Source organism: Gambusia affinis, linkage group LG20, assembly GCF_019740435.1.
Source record: "Gambusia affinis linkage group LG20, SWU_Gaff_1.0, whole genome shotgun sequence".
Lineage (NCBI taxonomy): Eukaryota > Metazoa > Chordata > Actinopteri > Cyprinodontiformes > Poeciliidae > Gambusia > Gambusia affinis.
In genome coordinates this window covers 21,936,876-21,962,851 of record NC_057887.1, presented here as the reverse complement: position 1 = coordinate 21,962,851, position 25,976 = coordinate 21,936,876, and the positions used below count along the sequence as shown (strand labels likewise).

At 38.2% G+C, this 25,976-nt stretch overlaps 1 protein-coding gene across 1 annotated transcript in view; it reads left to right on the top strand.

The window, feature by feature from the left end:
- capn15 (calpain 15) overlaps positions 1-25,976 on the top strand; it is a 55,724-nt gene that overhangs the window by 29,140 nt on the left and 608 nt on the right. Inside the window, exons 3-11 of the mRNA XM_044103450.1 lie at positions 6,855-7,063; positions 10,552-10,735; positions 11,812-12,035; positions 14,507-14,632; positions 15,670-15,822; positions 19,603-19,764; positions 19,844-20,079; positions 20,592-20,761; positions 21,800-21,978. Coding sequence (XP_043959385.1) covers positions 6,855-7,063; positions 10,552-10,735; positions 11,812-12,035; positions 14,507-14,632; positions 15,670-15,822; positions 19,603-19,764; positions 19,844-20,079; positions 20,592-20,761; positions 21,800-21,978 — 1,643 coding nt within the window. The remainder of the gene's footprint in view (positions 1-6,854; positions 7,064-10,551; positions 10,736-11,811; positions 12,036-14,506; positions 14,633-15,669; positions 15,823-19,602; positions 19,765-19,843; positions 20,080-20,591; positions 20,762-21,799; positions 21,979-25,976) is intronic.

Sequence of the window (25,976 nt, the reverse complement as noted above, 5' to 3'; positions counted from 1 at the left end):
ACAGTAAAATACTGTAAAACAACCTCAGAATTTTAACAAGCTTTACTGTAAATTAGAGACATTTACCAAACAGATATTATCGTATTTATTTGGTAAAAATCTGTTGTTGCCAGAATCTTACCAAATTTTACCAACTGTAAAATTATTTGTATACTGATTTTACCATACAATAAAATCTGTAAAATGTCTTTATTTTACCATAAATTAGAGATCCTCTTTGTTCTTTTTTTTACAGTGTATGGCAAGTATTCCCAAAAATACTTTAACTATCCATATTTGTGGTGGTTTTAGTGTTTTAACTTGTGTTTCAGAATGTCATTAAAGTAGAAAAATCAGACTTCTGTTTTATGGTGGAACTGCTTTCACTGTTGTAGCTCTTCATTCTTCCTTTTAGTGGAGCTCAAGTTTATTTATTTTTTTAAAATAACAGAATAAAGCAAATGGTACATTACGTATTGCATATTCATAAATCTCCATGAAACAAAAACAATGATTGATTCTGTGCTTTTTACTCATCTTTAAGGGCTAAAAAGTAAAGAAATCTCTAAGCAGTGCAGAAATCACATTTATAAGCAGCAAGTACTTTATGTGCTCTTGGAGTCTCTGAGCACATTTTCCTTAAATTAGCTCCCCATGTCGCTGTGGTTCTGCTTCTGGTGCCTCTCAATCTCTCAATCCTAATAGCTTCTGTGATTCTCTGTTTCCCTTTGATTTATTCGCCACTTTTTTTATAGTATCAGCAGCTGAAAGCTAAATGAGCTGCACATTCAAAGAGCTTTTATATCCACAGGTTCTTCATTCTGATGCATTCGTCTCTAATACATTCCAGCAGACACATCATTAAGGAGGGAAAATAAGTTTTTGTTATTGAAATGTACAGACACAGTCAGAAGTTTACATACTCTCTTAATTAGCTTTCATGTGTTAAATTCAGGCTTCTCTTCAGAGAATCTGCATAGATTTTTGTTTGAAGTGATTATGAAATGTCTCTAAATCCACATGACTCCAAATTACCTTCAGGCTCAGGTATATTCATACACAACAATTAATATTAGGTCAATCCAAAGAAAGGAACCTCGTTGTTGTAATTATGACGCTTCTCGTGTAAATTTGCGTCTCTTCTAATTAGAATTGGTAGCGCTCTTTCAAATTGTTTGGTATTCACACCAGCTGTGCTCGGTCCGCTTTATTCCATCTGCAGTTTGTTTGTCTAGGACAGCAGATAAATATGTAACAAATGTTCCACTTTTGGTCTACCAGACTATCACATTTCTGGAATTATTTATAGAAAATGTCAAAAAATACCTCAAAATTTATATTCATCTTTTGCAGTTGAATTTTTTTTTCTAGTACAGACCTGCCACAGAAAGCAATAAATCAATTAGTCTCATGATTAGGCCTGTCACAATAACTAATTTTGCTGGACGATAAATTGTCTCAGAACTTATTACGAAAAACGATAATAATGATAATATAATAATGGCATAATAATGCAAGAACATATTTTTAAGGGTCAATAAACTTTAAAATTTAATGAACATTAGAAAAAGACATTTGAAATATTCAAAATAAAGAAAGAAAACAACAGAAACAACAAATACAATGAATTATGAAGTCTCTGTAAACAAAATTACCACCAGACTGGAGACTTTTATCATTCTGTTTTTGGTAGAAAGAGAGAGAAAATAGAAAAATAAATAAAGAAAGCAGGTGACAATTATTGAGTTTGTTTTAATTTATCATGTGATTAATTTATTTATTGTTTATGTTGACAGGCCTACCCATGATAAATTAAAACAAACTCAATAATTTCCATTTGTATGATGGATGACAGAAGTCTTCACTCTGCTTTTCTCAACTGAAAAGTTTTGTTTACGTTTTATTTGTTGTTTACTTTTGATATTTAAAATGTTTTTTGGCTCCAGTGTTAAACGTTCATTATTACATTAAGGTTCCTGATCTTCAATCAAATGTTCTTGCTGTTATTATATTATGTTATTGTCCTACTTGAAAATGGTCTCAAAGCAACAATATTACCGTTTATCGCAGTAACGTCTTGGATAATTTGTTATTCTCTGTGATGTTCATAGATCAAACCACTTTGAGCTCCTTTGTTCGGTTTCCGGGGTCTGATTGGTCCAATTCTCTGCAACAGCTGTTCAGAGACACAAAGCTGGCCTCCCTAGCAACTCTGGGCTCGGATGTGGCAACCTTTATGTTCCCGCTTTGAGCGACCCGGCTTCAAGTTCAGGTCTGCCGAGCAGAACCTTCGATGAGCCTTTATTGGGTTGTCATGGATATGTGCCGCAGCCTGTCGGAGGGGTCCGTTTAAAACCCGATCGTCAGGACCGCTCACTCTGAAGCTAATGAGACAAATCTGATTAAATGTGAGGAAATGCCGACGCTGCAGAGCTGCGAAGCGTTCAGGTTCAGGTTCAGGTAGCAGGATTTGTTTGGATGACGGAGAGTGTGTGGCCCGTTAACACGCCAGCATTGCACCAATCATCCCGTGTTTACAGTGAAGCATGAAGTAAGCTTTAGGATGCATTATTAATGGCTTCTTTGAAAGTCACAGGGCACGGCTGTGTAAGCGTGGGAGGCAGCCTGACTCAGTAGGGAGGAAGGATATCGCATATTCTCCTCTCGCTGCCTAATTTGAGTCTTTTCTCTCCTGGACTCATATTTTAACTCTCTTTAGCTCTGCTTCTCTGGGCTCTTCAAAGTGATTTCTCATCTCCTTCCCTTCACATCCCATCATATCTGTCCCCACATATGTTTTATTCTCCTTTTTTCTGCTAATATCTTGAAATATTATACTCCATCCACTCAACTGCTCTCACTTCCAGTGTTTGCAACAATGTGTGTGCTAACGCTAAGGTGAACACAGGGCAGAAACCTATATTTAGCAGCAGAACAAGACGGGGGAGGAAGTGAATTTAATCACTATCAGCATAATTTCCTGCAGTTTTTTTTTATACAAGGGTGCAAAAAGGACCAAACCTTGCAAAATTGTCCGCACCCTTAAACTTTTTCATACTAAAACCCAACGTATTTTTACAGAAATAAAAAACAAAAGGATTTTAGAGAACTGGCAACATCTTGAAGATAAGAAACGGTAATCTGATCACTTCAGTGGGAGAAATGTTCCCTGATTTCTAAACTTGAAGTTACCAGTGTGGCAGCAGAGTGCAGATTTACCCTGCAGATCATCATCATTTGACATTTGATTGTACATGAATGGGTGAACAATTCATGTCCATGCGAAACAGGAGGAAGTTGGGATTCGCCTGGTCTGGTTGACGCCACAGCAGGTGAATCGTTCATAATTAACTTAATTAATTTGATTGTTTATACGTAGTTATTCTCTCAGCGGGTTTTGTCTCTGGAGAAGAGGTTGCATGTATTCATTATTGTTTTAAAAATTGATGGGATTGACAGGATTTTTTTTTGACATCAACAGTCAAAATGTGCAGAATAAAGCATCTCCAAAGCAAGACTTTTCAACCTTTTCAGCCAGTTTTACACTTTTGCACTGCACTGAGAAGTAATGCTGGTGTAAACATTCGTCTTCCTAATCTGTCTGATTGAAGGTACTAAAACTAAATCCAGAAGAAAACCTCAGCAGAGGAAGTTTAATCCTGATAACAGCTTTCTGTTTCCCCTTTTTTTTATTATTTTTACACGTTGGCAGTGCATCTACGGATCTACAGCGGATGTTTCAGCCTGCCTGATTGTTTTTCTTGCCTTTTATTGGACCAAGCAGATGGTGTTGTTGTTGTTGTTGAAATGTAAGTACAGGCTATCGCGGGCTTTGGCCATATTACACCAAGCAGCAAAGCCCAACAGCAGAGCTGGAGTCATGTCATAAAAAATATTATTTTCTCACCTGAAGCCCATTAGTCTCTGCTGGTCGTTGGATTTCGACTTTCTTTGATTGATTTTGTTTTATTTTTTCTTCTAAGAGCGCTCCATGCCAGCGCTCCAGAGGGTGTCGGCTCAGAAGTAAACACCACTTGTAAACTGTGAAACATTTCAAGGCTTCTTCTTAGAGATCAACAGAAATATGCTCCAGATTCTCTGCTCCCTTTTTTTGCCGCCCTTTTCTCCAGCTGGTTGTTGAAGTTCTGACTAACCGCAGTGACACATTCCCACCGTTCTGCTCGTGCCAGCCTGTTCCCGGGCAGTTTTGTCTGCGTCTCTAATAGGGACTCCGCTGTGAAATCCCGTCCTATAGCTCTTTGTCTGCAGATTTAAGATATCATTGAGTCACATGTGGATATTTGTTAGGGAGCTTTCTTCCCTACGGAGATGCTGATCCGCCTGCCAGCTCTGTGTAGTCTGGGAGACGACGGGAACGCAGCAGGTTTTCCCTGCGCAGCGTTGAATTTGCTGATTCCAGTCGGAGGTCTTAACATGCTGGCACCGGTTCAGGGATTGAATCAGAGACGGTGCGGCCGTGTTTACTTGGCAAAGACTCTCATCCATGCTAGTAGATGTCTCATCCTGACAGCACGGGCAAATAAAAGAAAATGAATTGCTCCCTTTATGATTTATTTTTATTTTTGTCCCTCATTGCTGGAATTAAAGAGGCAGTATCAAGTTCTAAAGTTATTAACTCATCAAAAACATACTTGGAGTTTTTATTCACACATGTTTGAGAAATCCTTTAATCTCACATAGCAACCAGTCAGCTGTGCAAAACGCACCGTTGGACTTAGCTCCGCCTTCGAGGCGTAGATTCTCTCCCTCTCAGCTCCTTCAGACTAGCCAGCAGCAATTAGCAAACGCATGGTGGAACTGTGCATCATTATAGGAGCAGCTTCTCAATGAGACCCAATTTCAAGATGTTAAAGTTGGAAGTAAATTTCTTTTAAGTCATATCTTATATGACTAAAATAAAAATTTTAAGAAGACATATCTTCATGAGACTGTCTTGGTAAGACAGAGTATCTTCAGTCAGAGGCTTCTTCAGTTTCGCTGTAATACAGACTGCTACAGGAGATCTTTCCTGCCTACAGCCATCAGTGTCTACAATAACTCTTTGAAGAATCTGAAATAATGAGCTACAACAACATTTAATTTCCCTGTGGGATTAAAAAAGTATTTTTGAATTGAATATTTGATAAATACAGCACTTTTTAACAACTGAAGGTATAACAGTTACATGATTATGGTATAAAATTCCTGGAAAATCCATAATACTGGCCCTATAGAATTGGGGACAGGTTAGTGGTCTTTTCCCTGCGCAGGGCCCAGATTTAACCTCCACATCCTGTAAGCCATATGGGACGGTCGAGAAGGAGCGGATGCATTGGAGTGACTTCGTCTGGGAACCGATGCTGCATCAGGGCTGCAGAATAGGATTGTGGGGGATGGTTAGCAATCAATTCGCTTCACTGTGAGCCACCAGTTGTGCCTTGCAACACAACAGGCCCGGCTCACTCCTTCCACAACGATAGGAAACAGAAAACGTTTTGCTGTGTGCCCTCTGCGGCGTACTCAGATCAGCAGATACTGTCGCTTTGGATGTCTTTATGTGCTAACTCATCCATGTTTGCAAAACAGAGGCAGCATGAATTAAGTGGAAGTATTAAATGGATTAAAGAGGAAGCAGTTTGAACGTTTCTCCTTTATTCATCGAACAGATAAGAGACTTTGATGAATTTCCTACTAACAAAATATGCTAAAATTGAGATAACAGCATAAATAAATGAAAATGGATGAAAATAATGCTGACATGACTTCAAACTTATTTCTGTTTTTACATCCTAGCTACTGTGGAGTTTAATTTACAGGAGGAAGTATAAGTTATCCCGCCACATTAGTGCTGGGCGATATGGACTTAAAGTTTTATCGCCATATTTTGTGGTGCTGTTGTGATTAGTAAAAGTGATTATAAAAGGTATTCATTACTTTTTTTTACCCAACTGGAAGGTTGTGACTGCATGGCACAGAAATTATGACCCCACAAACACAGATATTACTCTTGAAAAACATTTCTTTTTGTAATACGGTTTTTAGGACACCACTTCCATAAAGAAGTGGGATTTATATGTTTAAGAAGCAAACAAAACTTTGGTTATGTCAAAAACAGAACTGTGCCCACTTTTGATGTTTTATGTTTTATTGTCTGTTTGAGTTTTACTTTTAGAGGTATTTAAAAAAAAAAAATAAAAAAAAATAAGAGCCCATCTAGGGATAAGTGCTGCGAATTAGCTTTTGCCATTGCACTGTGACATAAACATGGGACTGCTGTTTTCTTTCAGTTTGTTTATGTCGCTGTATGTCTGTCCCTACCAAAAAAAAAAGAAGAAGTGGGATTTGTATCACTAAAATACCCATATTTTAAAAATTACTGATAACTATGGATACAGTTTTATTGAACAAACAGTGAAAATTGTTTAAAAAAACAAACAAACCCAACAGTTCAAGGAATTTTTATACTTAATTAGTTTGAATTTATTATGAAAATAAATAAAAATTTATTACGATAAACGATAAACAATAAACAATATGATAAATGCCCACCCCAATTGTTATATAGCCTCTTTTTGTTGTTGTTTTTCTTTCTATTTTGTCTCTATGCATCCCAGAGTGACATCATGATAAATCTGAAAATCATCCTTCAACCCTCCACTTGATGTCTCGTGACCCCCTGGGGGGCCCCGCCCCCACTTTGGGAACCCTTGTTCTAATAAGTCTAAAGCTGAACATATCTAAAACATATCCTGAAAGAAAAGAGATGAGATGCAGATGCAGAGTACCGTTTTCATGCGTTTTTTAGATGTTTGCCAAGCTTTGAGCGAATCCTCTCCAACATCTGCCGTCTCTTTCTCGCCCTTGTATTTTTCCAGAACTCTGTGAACTTTGTGGATGACAGTTTCCCCCCAGGACCTCGCTCCGTGGGCTTCCCCGAGGGCGACAGCGTCCAGCAGCGCATCAAAAAGTGGCTGCGTCCCCACGAGATCAACTGCAGCAACTTTAAAGACAGAGGTGTCAAATGGTCCGTCTTCCGCACGCCGCGGCCCTCCGACATCCTGCAAGGGCTCCTCGGAAACTGCTGGTGAGAATCTGGAAATACATCCACAACGCACACATTCCCAACAAATCTGCCACTGAAGACTGTCTGAAATTAGAAGTTAAAGGTTTAGGAGATTACAAAAGAGCCACTCAAACTAAGGGAAGGAAGTAATATAGGAAAACTGAAGAAAATAAAAACAAAATGTAGAGTAGAACTGTGGCTGGACAGATGTAGAGATTCACCAGACGCACTGCAAAAACACAAAATCTTACCAAGTATTTCGGTTTAGTTTCTAGTGCAAATATCTTAGTACACTTGAATCAAGACAAAACTAATGTATGTGTAACTTTTTAGCAAGATATAGTGGCTTGCTTTAAGTAAATTGTTCCTTAATATTGGTCAAAACATTCTAGTTCCACTGGCGCCGTTACCTAGCAACGTCAGCCCAGCCCCGCCGTTACCTAGCAACCGAGTTCTAGTTCCACTGGCAGATTATTTCACTCATAATAAGACAGTTTCCCACCTTGTAAGTTAATTTAGCTGCCAATGTAACTACTACTCTTTAATCAACTTTAAGGAATTATTTTCTTGAAACTAACTCTTACATCTTGCTGAAGGCTTACTTGTTAATAACTTTCTTTTTTCTAGTGTACTAAAACATTTGCACTAGAAACTGGACCAAATTTACTTTGGATAACTTACAAGTAAGTTTTCATCAATATATAGGAGCTTGTTTTAAGTCAATAATTCTTGTATATTGAGAAAAAGTACTACTTCCATGTATAAGAAGACATTTTCCCCAAATCATAAGTAATCTTTGATTAAAAGTCTCAAATTTGAATTATTTGGTATATAATCACACTTTTAGTGGACTTTAATTCAACTTTCAATGCAACTTTGCATTTAAAGTGTCATTATTTACCAAATAACACTTGATGAGAACAGTCATAAACATTTATGAAGACTCCTTCATGTTCGTTACAGGGGTTATGTCGTGTTAATGACAATAAACTGATTCAAATAAAGTGTTATTCTTGTGAGTTAGTTTCATCTTATTTCAATTGTACTAAGATATTTCCACTAGAAACGGAAGATTTTGTGTCTTTGCAGTGCAGAGAGGTTATTCGGACACATCCTTTATCTGTGCCCTTCAGAGGGCCTGCTGAGAGAGTCGCCATCTTCCATCTTCCTCCACACACATGAAGGAACAGTTAAATGTCCAAATCCAAGTTTCCACTTCATCACCAGGACACAGGTTATCAAGCATCGCCCTCTCTAGAGGCAGATCGGTTCGGTCGCGACAGGATGTAACCCAGATTCTCACAGTCGAGGGAACTACTGAGGGCTCCTCACCTCCGTCCTTGGAAATAGTCGCAGCTGAATGCGACTTCACAATAACAACATCCATCGTCTGGACCAGAGGCTGCAGACGTTTTTACTCTCCGTCCAGCTAAAGACAGAGCTGGAAATGTGGCATTGCCCTCTCTGAAAAGACAACTTACATTTAATAAATATCTACCATAGGGAAAAGTGAACACATCTATTTATGTTTTTATGTTTTAAAACATTTACTAAAAAGAGGATGGATGGGCGTGCTCCAGTGGCGTAGAGGGTAGCCTGCCCCACGTTTGGAGGCCTTCAGTTCTCGACGCGGCCGTCGCGGGTTCGATTCCCGGACCCGACGACATTTGCTGCATGTCTTCCCCCGTCTCCTTCCCCATTTCCTGTCAGCCTGCTGTGGTATAAGGGAGACTAGAGCCCACAAAATGGACCCCCTGGTGGGGGAAAAAAAAAAAAAAAAGAGGATTGATAAAAAAATATTAATGAGATGTTTCCAACGTAATAACGAACAAAAAAATATCACTGATCCTTGTGTCGTTTTATTGTGGAAGTTGAATGCAGGGTTTATTCCATAAAAAAAACTAAAATCTACATTTGTTTGACATCTGTTGGGTCTGCACTTTGTAGCCAAATCAAGGGAGCATTGTGGAAGGCTGCACACAGAAACCCTTTTTGTTTCTAAACTGAACAAATCAACAACAAATATATTTGAATGCATAGGCCTTTTCCCTAAAACAAGCATTTCAGCCATTTTTTATTTATTAGCTATGTTTATCATACTGATTGGAATAGGCCAGTGTAAGACAATATGGTGGAGCTACCGCGCATGCTACCGACAGCGTTTTGGCTAACGTTAACATTTTGATTAATTTCAGATTTACTCTGATGTTTGCATACTTAATGGAGTAAGTCCATGTTAGTCAACATGCTAGTGATTCTCCACATGCTATCGATTACATTTTAGCTTACTTTAGCATTGATGCTAATTTTTAGCATGAGAACGGAGGGTTCCAACTGATGGGCACACTTTGGCAGGCCCCAATTAATTTTCTTCAGAAATGTTCTAGTGGTTTTTAATGTGTTATTCAGGCTCTTCTTCCATCAGATTGATGAAAACTGCTCTTCTACCCATCCAGGAACCTCAAAATATTCATGGAACTTCTTTAGAAATTTGAATGTGGATTCTAACATTAGCATTTTGGACATGTTTACATTTAGCTATTCAAGCTTGATTTAGATTCAAGCTTGAATAGCTTCGCAGACAGGCTAACTCCTTCTAGCACAACTTGAACACAACGATAACTGTTTCCAGCATCCAGTCATATCGTTTTTTGGGGTTTTTTGAAGCAGAAAAATGGCTTTGTCATCCATAAATGTTGTTGCGGATGTCACATGTGCGTCAGATTTATGGGTGTACCAGAAACATGAGAATTCAAAGGTTCCAGTTCTGGACTTTTGTTTATAAGAAGAAGAAAAAACTATTTATTGCTTTAAAATTGTAATTGATTAATCATAATTGTAGCGTTAAAGTCCTGGTCATAGTTTACTTTGCTCCTGCTTTGCTTCATTCACAGGCTGCTTCAGTAGCGCTACTCCGTCTTTATCATTTGTAAACTCGGTTTGGAAAATCAAAATACTGTGTGTGTATAGAAGTTGGCAGTGAATCAGATGCATACAAGACTAATTATATTTGCTCATTGACTCCAAGCTTCCTCTCTCTGTTTTTTGTTTCTTCTGCATTTTTTGCTTTGAAATAAATTCCTCGTAAGTCGAATCGTCATGTTGTCCCCTCTAATCCCCCCAAAAGTAGAAGAATTACCATTTTCAGATGAATCTGGGTTTTTGATGAACTCATTTCTCGTGCATGCTAATGAGGAGTTGAGTCTCTGCTGCAGGGCAAATTAGCAGTAATGGGGAGTTAACCAGAAGGCGTGCAGGCCTGACTCTCAGAATGCGATTGATTTTTGAATGAGGAGAAATTATGCAGAAAGATTCATAACTGCTCAAGGTACAACTGTGGAAAATAATTTAATGCAGTGATTATGGTTTAATGACTTCTTCTTCCTGTTGTTTCCACATCCATCCGTCAGTCCCAATCTGCTCTTCGCCTGTTTTCTCATCCTCCACGTTGCCTTTTCTTGTTATTTTATTTTATGTCCCAGATGATTGACAGTTCTTCGTGTTTCCAGGTTCCTGAGTGCGTTGGCAGTGCTGGCGGAGCGGCCAGAGCTGGTGGAGAGAGTCATGATCACCAGAACCATCTGTCCGGAGGGCGCCTACCAGGTCCGGCTCTGCAAAGACGGGACATGGACCACGGTGCTGGTGGACGACATGCTGCCCTGCGACGACTACGGATACCTCCTCTTTTCACAGGTCAGGACCTTTAAGGAAGGATAGATCCATTTTCAATTATTAGAACAAAGCAAAGATCACAATTCCTAGCAAAAGTGTTTTTTTCTTTCTTCACATTTCATCACTAAAAACATTTATGCAGTGGATTAGCATAAAGTATTTCTGAATTGTTCATAACGTGTATATTTTGTCAAACTCTTTTCAACATTTTAGTTCAAAGTAAATTGTGAAACATGGTAGTGGCAGCATGTTGCTGTTTTGATGCTTTTTTTCAGCAGGGATATTGAATCTGATCCGAATTGATTGGAAAATGTAACCTGTTAATGGCTACATCAAGTAAAATGTGTTAAAATGGCCTAGTTAAAGCACCAATCTAAATCCACTTACGAATCTGTGATAGAAATAAAAAAAATCCAGTTGAAATATTCTAATATATATATATATATTAATTATTTTTAAAAAGGTAAAACCTCCTAAATAGTGGAACATTAGTGTTTATTGCGACACAGATGCATTTTATATCAAATTATTCTTAGAATAACAGTATATCGAATAAGAAGATCGCTGGATTCTTTACCTTCCAGCATCTTAAATTTTTTTTAAAGAGATTCTTTTTAAAAGCCCCTGCATCACCTGGGGGAGCCCTGCAGAAACCAGAGTATTTATCTGTATTACTGAGAACAATGCAGCTCATTATTTCACTTTTATCACAAGCGAAGCTCCTAGGACCCCTCAGCAGAAACGGCTAATTAATCAGCAATGACTCTGCAAATAAAAGGTTATGAAGTATGGAAGTAGTTAATGACATAAAACATACCTGCTGCAGGAAGCTGTTCATCTCCACAGCAGGTAAACAACATTCCTTATTGAGATGTTATCTTGTAGAAACCATGTTGGCACAATCAAGCACAGCAAGGAAATTCCTTCGCCATCATGACAGAGAATGTAGGGAGTGCTACCTTTTACCTTTTATCTGCGTGTCGTTTTCATAAACCTTTGTACGTGTCATTCATTGACAGATTGCCTGACTGGAATTAAAAAATTCCTTTAAAACAGAGATAACAGTCATTTCCTGTTTCCTCCTGACTTCACTCCAGGCTCAGAGGAAGCAGCTCTGGGTGGCTCTGATCGAGAAGGCCCTGGCCAAACTCCACGGGTCCTACTTCGCCCTGCAGGCAGGGCGCGCCATCGAGGGCCTGGCCACTCTGACCGGGGCGCCCTGCGACTCCCTCATGCTCCAGGTCAGCTCCACTAATCCCCGAGAGGAACCCATCGACACCGACCTGATCTGGGCCAAGATGCTGAGCTCCAAGGAGGCTGGGTAAGAGGTGCTGGGAAACCTCAGAAATGCTTTTCAACTGGGTGTTTTCAAGATTTGGAAAGTGCTTCAAAGTATGGACCCTTTACACGTGACGTCACGCTCTGCAGCACTCCGTCCACTCCGCCATGATGGAGGTCAAAACAACCTACGAGCTCCTTTAAAGCTAGTCAAAAAACAGACCTCTGTAACCTAATATTGCTTTTATTCAGTTGATTTCACTTTAAAAATTGTCATAGAGACAAGGATGTAAACCAAACTTGTCATTTTATTTTAGAACTTTTAGTGAGGAAACATTGATAGCAGCAGTCAATAATAATGACTGGTAAACTGGCGGATTTGCAGCGAACTCTTTTTACAAGGTAAGAAGATTAATGTCCATATGCTTTATAAGTAAGTATGATTAGAAAGACATCAAATATTGCTTTCTCGACAAGTTATGGCTAACTATTGGTTACCATGGAGACAATGCTACACCGCCATGTAGCCTAGCATGTTTGGAAAAAACTGATTAGCATCTGGTCTTTTGTACGTTTCAGTGTTTTTTCCGGTGTAAAGGGAATCGCTGTTTATGACGTAGTGACATAAATCATGTGATGTGAATTCAGACAAAGCCGGAAATTTGATTAACACGTCAGGAGGGAGGAGATATGGGTCGGTTTCTAAGCTAGCTGTTTCCAACTTTTGTAAATCCCGCCGTCTATGAGCCCCAGCCAAGTGTGTGACGTTCAGAGACAAATTACCTGAACTCGAACAAGTAGAAACCATGAATAAACTGGCAAAAACAACTTGGGAAAACAATCTCAGGCTCTTTGTTCAATACTCCCGTCCCTCACTTCAGACGTCCATCATGGCGCCTTGAATGATTTAGTGACGTAGCTGCAAAGGGTCAATAGAGGGATTCTTAGTCGCGTTGCGTCATCCGGCGTTCTACTGCACATGTTGCCTTCAGAAGGCAGGCAAGAATATATTATTCTATCTACTTAAATTATTTACAATCAGGCTAATAATTCAGAGTTTTGTTTGTAACTTTCTTGTATAATAAATCCAGACAAAAGCCGCTCGTCCAGTTGGATTTTCCATGAAAAGGACAATTTGAGTCCACTGAATTTACCCAACCTGGGAAGAAAAATAGTTGAATAGAGAATTGCTGGGATAGAAAACGGAGACAGTACACAGTTAGCTGCATCAGTAACTCTATCAAGGGCTCTGTCCATGAAAGAGACAAGGTTAAACACATAATTATTGGGGCATCTGGGTCCTCTGTGGCTGAGGAACGGAGAGAACATGGAGTTACTGGCTGCAATAACTCATCTGATGGCTCCTTCCAGGAAGGTGACACGTCCAGGCATAGAAACATCACAGCAGGCGAGAAAACAACTCGCTACTGTCAACAATAGCAGCAAATAATAGATAAACGTATAGACAGAGAGGAGTAGGAGCAACTCTAACTACAACCTAGTCTGTCTACTGGGAACTTGTTTCACCTGATGACTGAAAGATCTTCCTCCTGTTTTATTTTATTTTAACTCTTAAGAACTGGGAAGAGTTACAAATTGGATTTGACATAATATCCCCCATTTTAATAGCTACAGCTGAAAGTAATCTGCACTAACAATAAAGATTAGTTCAGTGTTGACTAGTAAGTTTGCATAATTTTCACAAAAAGAATGAACTCGAGTCCTGAGGAACGCCACAGTTAATTCTGAATTGTGAGGAATATTTATGACAGAGATGAACAGACTGGTATTAGTGAAATAAACCAGCTGTTCCCTTGATCCTTTATCTAACTAGACCAGACTCCAGAGGAAAAATTACGTTGATAGATTTATACAGGGGTGTCCAAAATGTGGCCTGGGGACCATTTGCGACTCTTGGAAAGACTTTGTGCGTCCCAGACCTCAGTTCAAGAATAGCTCAGATTTATTTCACCAGATTGTAAATGGTGATGCACTTAAAACAAATTCAAGAAATATTTTCACTGAACAAAAAATTATGCAGGTAAAATTAATCTTTTATTAACCACAATTTTTTGCTTTCATTTTAATTTGGTTGCACGTAACACCACAATCAGTAACTCTTACTCGAAAGTAGAATTGGGTGCACCCATTTATTTATTTACAAAATAAGGCTTGTATCCTATTTTATTAGCCTTGAATAGAACTAACATGATTTAGAGATTCTTTCTGTGTAGAAATCAGGTTAATAGGTTTTATTAAAATATGTTTTCACGATAGAATTGGTTTTGCATTTTCCAAAACGAGATAAAATTTTAGTTTGACGCGACTTCTTTTAGCTTGACAGTTTGGCTACTTCTGCTCTAATAGAAACACATCGGGGCAATAAATCATGGTTGTATAAAATCAATATTTTGTTGTTGTTTTCCAGTTTCAGCCTGTAATAATTAGCATTCAGCTAAGATAAGATCAAAGTATGTGACTGCATGTGTGTTCCCTTACATTTTCATTTGTTAGGTTTCTAATGGGAGCTTCCTGTGGAGGCGGGAACATGAAGGTGGACGACGCCGTTTATGAGTCCTTGGGTCTGAGGCCCAGACACGCCTACTCCATTCTGGATGTTCGAGACGTTCAGGGTTACAGGTAAAAACCACTCTGACTGCGCTCAGTGTCTTCATCGTGTTCTCCTTCTGTTGTTTTTCCACCATTTATTCACTGAGTGGTGCAAAGTGTGTTGCTTTCTCTTTGAAAATCCTTCTTCTGTTACTCGTGGATAAATGAGCTAAAGACTTGATCACCCTTGAAAACAGATGCACATCACTTCACATTAATCAATGCGATCGTTGGTGGATAGTTCATCACGAAATGAAAGCCTCTTCTGTCTCGAAAGAAGCTTAAAGTGCCAAAAATTAACACATTTAATCTGCTCAAGTGCCACATGTGGTCACTTCAATTTACTCTCTGAAAATAAAAGGCTGAACAGAAAATCGTTTTGGTTTCAGGTCATTGAGGAAATTACAAAGACGTTTCAGAATTAATTGAATTTTCATTTGCTGCAACTCAGATTCTGTATTTTGGGATTTTATGATGTTTCTTCGCGAGACGATGGAACTAAAGGTGCATTCAGACCAATTTTGTTTAGTCTGCTTTAATCCAACGCTGGTCTCTTTGCCTAGAAAGTCCAGTTCGTTTTGGGAGGCGTGACTAATCGAACACTGATGTGGACCAAAAAACCCACAAACCTGGGTGTCGGTTCGGTTGAAGTGAACTCTGGTGCGGTTTAAATTCGTATGTGAACACCAAGTGAACCGATCTATAGCACAATGCGTTCTGGATAAATGCAATCAAAACAAACATGCAAGTCTAAAGCTAGCGGGAGAAATGGCTCCTAAATTTTTACCAAACAAAAGAGAAGTCCTACGACTGCTAAAATCCATTTGTTTTCGTTTGGTGAAGAAGGAAGTTGTGCCGGTTTTCATGTTATTTCTTTCAGTGGTTTTAATGCAGCACCCTCACAGGCGAGGAGGGGAACAGGTTTTCCAACTGGTTTAGTTGATTTGACTCATATCAGAGTGAAAGCAAACCGCAGCAACTGAAAATATAACAAATGTTGCAACTTCAGTCCATAATCAAACCGAGTCTATGAGGTGTGAAAACAAGCTAATGAAGTTGTTTTGCAGGTTGCTGCGGCTGCGTAACCCTTGGGGTCGCTTCTCCTGGAACGGCAGCTGGTCGGACGAGTGGCCGGACTGGCCTCAGCACCTCCGGCACGAGCTGATGGCTCATGGCAGCAGCGAGGGCGTCTTCTGGATGGAGTACACAGACTTCATAAAGTAAGAATGATTCTACATAAAGTCACCCGGCTGTAGGGAATTTTGTTATTATTGTTTTCCAGGATTAACTGTAAAAACCTGGAGTATAAGTATAAGCTTCCACTTGTTTAGTTCATGTGTTTAAAACTTCATTCTGTTTTCTGCGTTTTGGTTGATGACTTCAAAAATGGCACAAAAAAACCCTGGAACTCTTTAAAAATGCTTCAGTTTTCAATTAAGTATCTTTGATGTTTTGAAAGTGCTTGATATTAAAACTGCACAGTTTTGTAATAAAATGAAATAAAACATTTGACTAGAAGCCTACATTTAGAAATTATTTGTTGTTGAAAAGATATTTTTATAAACCCAATAAAAAACTTAGGCACGTTTTTTTTCTCAGACTGAGGTTAACTCAGACTAATTTTTCCTTTTTCAGGTTAATTAGAATTACCGAAATTATTTTACAACATATAATTTTGTTGGCCAAATACTATCATAACACATTATTATTAACAGTAATAAATTATATAATATAATAGTGAATTCAAACTGTCTTCTTCAGTTCATTTGTATTGTTTTTATCTGGAAAAGTTTGAAAACTGACCTTGTAAATATTTGAATTTTACTGTGGGAACAGTGCAAAAACTTTGAGTGAAGGTAATAAACATGGAAATAAAAGCACAGATTTATTCAAATTGACCTCTTGTGATGTCATAAGAGGCTCAGAGAAGCTTGTTTTTGGGAACATTGGTTTTATTTTTACTGGTATTGTTTTCTAACTGTAATATGACACAAATGGAAAACCTGACCTTGACATGTTTACAGCTAGCTTTAAACGCTCATCTGTCTGGAACGGCTTGAACAGCAAAGTAACTTTAACTTTGACTTAATGTTCCTGGTGACTTTATTTAAACTTCTAAGGGATCAGCAAACTTCACAGCTTAAAGACCCATTTCTGCCAAACAAAACTCATCTAAAACTCAACTGTCTCATGACGTATTGCAAGAATAGACAACTTGTAATGTTAGGTAAATATCTACGCTCTGAGATTTTTAAAGCACCACAATTTTATTTGTGTTTTTAGGATTCAAAATAAACATAAATAAGGGATATATCGTTTTTTTTCATTCAGTGGGATTCAAAAATAAGTAAAAAAAAAAAAAAATTAACAATCGTGAAAATTTGTTACAAATATTGCAGGAAAAAAACCTACATTTGTTATTCTATTTATATTTAAAAACATTAGTTCGTTTTTTTTTTTTATCATTTTAACCGTTGTAGAAGCCACAAACTTTTTCCATTAATAAAATATTGACATTTTGCAGTTTTAGTTTGAAAAACAGCATAAATCATCTGTTAACCTAAAGAAAGGTGTCTGGGACAGATGCAAAGATAAATCTATCTATCACAGAATATACACATTGTTTCCTAGCCGCTTACCATTTGGAGTTAACCTCATACAGAAACTCCTACTGCTGCCCCCTAGTGGCTCCCAGGAGTCACTGCATCCTGTTGAACCGATACTGAATCAGAATTCAGGTTTGTGCTGTAAGCTGTCATTGCTGTGGTATTTACAATCCCTCTGACGAACCGTGTTTTCTCTTCATAAAAGCTGACTCAGCGTGTGGGTGTGTGTGTGTGTGTGTGTGTGTGTGAGAGAGACTGCTAACACACTTCTTCTTCTTCTTCTTCTTCTTCTTGTGTTTACACAAACAATGTGCGGTCATAAGGCAGCAGTTCCCAGCAGCAGCAGCCTTCCTTTAGTGCTGACGCCCTGTAACAGCTGATGTCAAACAGATACTTATGAGAAAAACATCAGCGTTGTTTTATGATGTCGTGATGGCAAACATTTAGAAATCTCCGCAGAATTCATTTCCCAGCTGGTTTTTACACCAAGCAACATTGTTTTTGTGGATTTTTAGAACATTGTGTTCACTGAAAGTCATCACACACACACGCACACACACACTGGGATGTTATTGTATGATTTCGATGGTTGCCTTGGTTGCAGCCAGAGGCTTAGATTTGTCATGCCTCTCAGTGATTGTGAAATCTTTTCCATATTGAAGTTAATCCGGTCTTTTAGTCGGATGAAACATTAAGTATCAGATTGCGGTTTGTTTTTTTTTGTCTGGTTGATCATGCGAGTCTGAATCTCTTCTTCCCATAAAGTTGACCATCTTGTTCCTCTTTGTCATAAAGCACCAGGTGTAAAAAGTATTTATTCCCCTTCAGACTATCATGTTTTTCACATTTCAACCTTGAAATTTGGTGCATTTTATTGGGATTTTGTGATAAACTAAAACATACTAATGCATACTTCTGAATTTGAAGGACAATAATAGTTATCAAAATGTTGTGATGGACCTCTTTAATGCTGTTTTTGTCTGCCATGTGTTGACAGGTTTGTGATATTCTTTACATTTTCTGATTAACTATAAAGTTCAGGATTTTCCCTGCAGTCTAATTGCTGTCCTTCCTTCCTTCCTTCCTTCCTTTTTTGTGCCCTTTCTTCCTTATCTGCCTCCTCTCTTCTGTCCTACCTTGTGTCTGTCATTCTCTTTCTTTTATTTAATGTGTCCTTCACTTCCTTCCTCCATCCTTTCCTTCCTTGTTCCTTATTTCATAATGCCAATTCCTCCATTGCATCTTTCCTTCCTTGTCTCCTCTCCTTTGTGTCCTGCCTTCCCTCCTTTTTTCTGTCTTCTATATTACTTCTTTTTCTTTTTATGATTTCATCCTTGCGTTATTTTTCCTTCCTTCTTTTCTATATTTCTTCTTTGTGTCCTTTCCTTCCTTGTCTCCTATTTTCTTTGTGCCCTTTCCTTCCTTGTCTCCTATTTTCTTTGTGCCCTTTCTTCCTTCCTTTCTTCATTCCTTACTTCTTTGTCTCCTATATTTCTTCTTTGTGTCCTTTCTTCCTTTCCTCTCTCCCTAACTCACTCCATTATTCTTTGTGTTGTACAGCTGAGTAGTTTAAGGCAAAGGGGTCCAAAGTGCGGGCGGGGGGCCCCTTGTTCCCCTTGGATTGATTTTCTGCGGCCCCCAACTGGAATTATAAAATAACACAAATTAGTCTCGTAGATGCAGATGGAGACTTTTAATTTGTAATCAGGATAAAAATTGTTACCAACATTTTCTATCACAGGAAAATGTAAAGTACAAAAACAAACGTCGTCGTCCCCGTTTGTTTCTGCTCCACATTCCTCCCGACAGACTGACCTGCTGCCTGCATCTGTTTTGACACGTTTGTCTCGGAAACTGTAAGAGCTCGTCATCTTGATGAGCAATATGGCTCCACTGATGAGCATCAGGTGGACGGATACAGTTGATGTTGATCAGCACTGGCAGCCTGGAGCCTAAAGGAGGCAATAAAACTGAACGGAAAGAGAAACCCAGAGATGTGTTCGTCTGCAGATCAAGATTTAAAAGGAGTTTGGAAAAAAAACAAGAATGTTAGAAAGGCAACTTTTTGTTCGATTCTGATTAGTCTGATGATTAATCAGTTAAAGATGAAAAATTGGTCAATTACGGGTGTGCTGTGGTGGCGTAGAGGATAGCGTGACCCACCTTTGGAGGCCTTGAGTCCTCAACGCGGCCGTCGCGGGTTCGATTCCCAGACCCGTGACATTTGCCGTATGTCTTCCCCTCTTTCTCTCCCCCTTTCCTGTCAGCCTACTGTCATATAAGGGACACTAGAGCCCACAAAAAGACCCCCTGGAGGGGAGAAAAAAATTAAAATAAAAAAATTGGTCAATTACTAATTTTCCAAACACGTTTTTGTTTTTTTGTCTTGTCCAGATACTTTGACTCAGTCGACATCTGTAAGATCCACTCAGACTGGCAGGAAGTGCGTCTCCAGGGCTGCTTCCCCAGCAAAGCCAGCGGCCCGGTCACTGTCACCGCCCTCACCGTGTTGGAGCGCACCGCCCTGGAGTTCGCTCTCTTCCAGGAGGGAAGCAGGTAACCTCACCTCCATCATCATCCCCTTCCACCTCACCTGATCTCAGTCTGACTCCGCCCCCTGCTGCCTTGCCTCCAGGCGCTCGGACACGGCCGACAGCCACCTGCTGGACCTCTGCATCATGGTGTTCCGCGCTTCGTTCGGCAGCGGCAACAAGCTGACCCTGGGCCGTCTGTTGGCCCACAGCAAGCGGGCCGTCAAGAAGTTCGTGGGTTGTGACGTGATGCTGGAGCCGGGGGAGTACGCGGTCGTCTGCTGCGCCTTCAACCACTGGCAGATGAACGTGAGCGGGACGGGAGCTCCGCCCACGCCCAGTAAGACTTCCTGTCACAATATCAAATTCTGCTGGATGATAAATCGTCCTGGAAGTTATCGCGATAAACGATAATATCGTTCAACCAAGAACACAATTCTTTCAGTAAACTTTAAAATGAACATTTAACACTGGAACTGGAAGACATTTCAATAATCCAAATAAATAAATGACACAGAAACAACAAATATAAGGAATTATGAACACTGCAAAAACACAAAATCTTAATTTTTATCCAGTTTTAAGTGTAGATATCTTACTACACTTAAGAAATCGCAGCGTTGCAACTCTTCTTTCCTGCCTTCCTTCCTACCTTTTTGTCTTGTATACAAGGTTGTCCTTCCTTTCTTCTTTCTTCCTTTCCTCATTCCTTCCTTCCTTCTGACCTCATACTGAACTTTAACATTTCCTAATGAACCTAGAGAACAGCTCTCTCTCTCTGGTTTGGGTTCTGTTGTCTGTCCGTCCTGATGAAGCAGTAACCGCGGCGCGTTGTTCTGTCCGTGTCCACAGTCTCCAGTCCCACCAGTGGGGCGGCCCGCCGGCCCAGCCACGACTTTCCCGGCTACATCCTGGCCATCTACAGCTCCCGCCAGGTGATGGTGGAGCAGGTGGAGGCCACACCCACCACACTAGCCGACGCCATCATTCTGCTCACAGAGAACAAAGGAGAACGACACGAGGTGAGACTCACCTCATCGACCCAAACAAAGAGAGCATTTCTGTCTTTATCTGGTTGGAGAAGCTTTGACCTTCACTGTCCTCCATTTTGGTTTTAATTTGACCTTCACTGAACATAATTTAGCAGTATGTCTCCTCTGGTATGTTGCTTCAGTAAATTCAAATCATGAGTTTTTAAAAGTGTTGGATCTTTAGTTTAAATGAGTTTATGTATATGTAAAAACATAAACATTGTGTTAGCGAGGTGTTATCAGTTTCTGCTCTTATATGTTTTGCTAGCTTGACTGAATTACTGTTAGGAACATTTCTCTCTCAAGAGTGTCGCTAAACTTGTTGGATCAGTTTAAACATGAAGACAAGTTCTCCTGATCATGCAAGTAGTTATTTGGGAATTTTAATCCATAGAAGATTGGATAAATTTGTAAAAAAAAAAAAAAGTTCCTCACTTTGTTTCCTTTCTTCCATCCCTCCTTCCTATGTATCAGGTTATTTTTTTTGTAATTTTAAACCTCTTCTTTCTCTGGTGAACAAATCTGTTTCGAGTGCCGTGTTTTGTTTTTTTAAAGATGCTTTAAGCTTCTCAACACTTCTAAACTGTTTTCTTAAAAAAACAACCCTGGGTTCAGTTCCCAGCAGCACTCTGTAGCCACCACCCGAGCAGCAGCGTTTTAACGTTGCATAAAGATACGAGTTCTTAGCCTGCCGTAAATAATTCAGGATGCTTTTTGTGAAGAACAAAGTTCTTTTGTTACAGAGACAATTTCTTGGAAGAGAAATGCTGTTAATGAGTAATCTGATTAGATATGACAGCTGCACAGTTGAACACTATTTTATCAGTTTTTTAAGATGTATAATTCTCTTAAAAGTAGATTATCTGCAATGTAAAACTCTAAGGTCTTTTTTTAAACACATTAATATGAAGAATTTCACTGATGTTTGAGTAAAAATCCTCTTTGAAACAAAATTTTGAAGCCTATCTTGCATCAGTGGCAAACTCTTTCTTCAGCCTTCACCTAACCTAGTGTGTGAATCATCCTCAGGGTCGTGAAGGCATGACCTGCTACTACCTGACCCATGGATGGGCGGGGCTTATCGTGGTTGTGGAGAACCGTCATCCCAAGTACTACCTCCACGTTTCCTGTGACTGCACCGACAGCTTCAATGTGGTTTCCACGCGCGGCAGCCTCAAGACCATCGACAGCGTTCCACCTTTACACAGGTACACATACACACACATACACGTTTTTATTAAATATGAGGACAGAAGGCAAAAATAGGACAAATGGGTACATGCCTCTCCAAAGGGTCTGAGAATCAAATGGTTTTCATGCCATGCTTACAGGAAAACATTAATCTGTTACACACACAAGTTTTTATTTCTGCCCATATAATGAGCATTAGTAACTACATTTATACCTAACCCAGTGGTGCCCATGACAAAATTGTTCAGTTGAAAGCACCTGAGGTTCTAAAAAAAAGTCATTGAAAATTAACTTTTTATGACTTTTGTTTTATTTTATTAATAATAAACTAAAGTAAAATTTTAAATTACTGTAGATGCAAAACATAAAGGTTTTGCACAATTGAGTTGTTATAAGACAGGCTCACAGTTTCTGACTTTTTTGTGACTGATTACTTTGTGTTTGAGTAAAAGTAGGTTGATGTTTGTAGTCCTGCTCATTTCGAAGACAAATGCAGAAATTACGTTTGTTGATTTGGAATAATTTTCTTTTTGACATTTTGGTCCATAAAATACCAAAATTTCCACTTAACTTTACATTTAGGTCCATTTGGAAATGTAATTTTTTAAATATGAAATAATTGACAATTTGATAAATTACTCAGTACTTGAGTAGACTAATTAGTGCAACTCTTGTTGAAGTATAATTTTGTGTCTTCTGCCCAACTCTGCTTACAAGTAACTTTTCAGTAAGATATAGGAGTTTGTTTAAAGGCAATAATACCTTACAATTGATAAAAGCAGATTATTTCACTTGTAACAGCATGTTTCACATGTTACGTTATTATTCAGTCCTGTCAGTAATTTTAATTACGCAGCATACATTTCACAATAAAGTTGGAAAGGTTTACAATTATTAATCAAACTTCAATTTTTATAACACATACCTCACTACATATTTGTTTCCTTTTTAGGTTATAGAGTAAAAATATATATAGATATGCAGATAAATCATTCAATATATACATAATAAATATATGAAGAAATAATTACTTATAATTTAAGAGAGCCAACAACTACATTTGCAACTTCTTTGTAAGTTGTTTCGTAAGCTGAATGAAGTTAAAGATACTTGGACTATATGCATTATGATAACCAAAATTCTATATTGTTGGGTTTTTATTCCTACTATTAGCTGTTGGTATTTCTGTTCATTATATATGTGTCTTATTTTTACTAATCTTAATTTTATTTTCTATTTTATCATTTATCTGTTGTGTTTGTTGTAAAACACTCTGGTCAGTTGAGGCTGTTGTAATTTTGCTATATAAATAAACTTTGACTTTGACTTGATTTATTTTCTCCCTGGGACAAATAAAGGCTTTTTGAATCTGAACTGACTTCAGATTCACTGACTTCCTGTTAACCGGGAATATGTACGGTGTTTATACCCATTATGTAAGGAGTAAGTAGAACAAATGTTGCAGCAGTGCTTGTATAAACATGTTGGCCCCGTGGGGTTACAGCTCTGCTCTTCATAATCTTCCTCTGGCTGAATTCAGCTGTTAATGTGTTCAGATTTTACATTATTAGGTTCTCCAGCTGTACAGACAGGCTCCAGTCCACATTAATGCAAATTAAACACTGGATATATTTAAAAACTGTTCACTTTTGTAAAGACTGTATCATTTTATTTCCAGTTGATTTGTCTTGAAACAATTTTAATTTGGTGTTTTCAAAGTTTGGAAAATCTTTGAATTTCTGTTTGAATTTCTTGACATTCAAACTCCACATTTTTGTCATAAAGTCTAAATCTAACATTTGATTAATTGCCTAAATTTGGAAAACTTTTACAGATGTAACCAGATATTTTCATAACCCTACATGTTTCTTTTCACTGTCTGAAGTTAAATCAGACCAAACTTGTTTTAAGTCAGTTACAATTGCCAAAATTATTTTGATTTGCTTAGAAAACTTAGGGGAATGTATTTTTATAAGCTTCTTTGTGTTTTGCATTTAAGCATTTAATTTGAGCCAGAAGGTGATTTACCTTTACACAATTTTTGGAATTCTTTCAATGTAATAAATTTTTACTATTCCGAATGGCTCAATGAGTTATTTATATGCGTAATTAAAATATTATGTTATGTTTTTTTATTTAACTATTTTTATTATTTAAATGAAGGTTATTAACTAATGAATAAAGTTTCTGAAATCTGGGGATTTTTTTTGTTAAATTAGTGTTCATAGGTGTATACGGTAAGTTTGTTAGGGAGACCTTTCCAAACAGACAATCTAGTTATTTTATTTTATGTTGTCTCTGCAGTAGAATGTAGACTAAATCCATACCACCTCAAGGAGTTTTTGGTCAAACAGAATTACAGTAAGTTTTGTTCGAATGTACAAAATGGGATTTTTTAAAATCTTAAATACAAGATATATATACAAATACACCGTGTTCCAAATTATTATGCAAGTGATATTTTCTCAGATTTTTTTAAATGGTCAATGCAAATGATGGTCAGTGTAATTTTCAAGTCATGAACCATTACAGTATAAATCAGATTTTACTGAACAAAGCTCCCCATGAGAACATTTGATTCTCATGGGGAGAATCAAAAAATAAAAAACTTTTTCAAAATAAAAAACTCAAAATGCACTGTTTCAAATGATTATGGTCAACAGATTTTCTAAACATTTTATGGATTATAAAGAACTGCAAACGGTCATTCTTTGAATGTGCAGTATTATGGGGCCGAACAGCTCTGCCCAGGATTTCGGCCCAAAAAAAGGACTCCACCACCTCCTTTCTGACCTGGTGGTCGTCCACTACCGATCCACTACTGCGTCCATCTGGACCATCCAGGGTTGCACAGCAGTCATCAGTGAACAAGTCTGTTTGAAAATGAATCTTCATGTATGGCTGGGCCCACCGCGGCCATCTCTGCTTGTGAGCTCTGGTTAGAGGCCCAATAGTAGGTTGATGGACCACAAGCCTCTGGAGGATCCTCCACCTTGAGGTTCCACAGGCACCAGCAGCTTCAAATAACTGTTTGCTGCTTTGTAAGGGCATTTTAACAGAAACCTTCCTCATTTTGCCTTCGTCTGTACAAACCCATCTTTGAATCAGCCATAAATCTCTTCACAGTACGATAACGCTTCAGTTTTCATTAAATATTTAATGTTTTCATACCTTCTCATACGGCACTACACTATCTGATGATTTTCATCAGCAGAGATCCTTTCTCTTTCACATATTGCTTGAAACCTGTGGCCTGCTTAATAATGTGGAACATCCTTCTTAAGTAGATTTCTTTTAAATGAGCTCAGCAGACAAACTAATCAACTCAGCTCTCTGAAATTAATGATAGTGATTCAAAGAGCCCTGACACACAATACCATCAAATCCAATTTGCATAATAATTTGGGACACTGTGTATATATTCGTATAGTTTTGGCTCAATTACTACTCTGTGTGCGTTATTCTTTTAGAACATTTCCCTTTTTTGAGTTTGTGTGCTCCAGTTAACAATTAATCAATTACTAAATTAGTTTAACGATTATTTCAATAAACAATTAATCGTTTCCCTTCTTTAAGTTTTTATTTGCTGAGTCATTGCTGATTAATTAGCCACTTCTGCTGAGGGGTTGATTATTTTAAAAATCAATTAATCACGATTAATTGTTTCAGTTCTAGCAATTATTCATATAGATAAATACGAAATGCTTGTGATATGTTTATTTATTTACTCATTTATTTCAAACAGACAAAAAGAAAAACGGGGGGTGGGGGGGGGTGAAACAAATTATCATGCGAAAAGGAGGAGGTAGAAGATACGAGATTATGATTTACTCAAAACCAACAAACATTTAAATCTCCCCACATCAAACAAACTTAAATTACTCCCACATTGAATGACACTTAAACCTCACCTTAAAGGTACAATTATTTATGCATTTTTATCACGAGCAATAGCGTTTTTGGTCTTTGAGACGCCCATCCTAACAAACATATTTCCCAATAAGCTCCTTTTTAA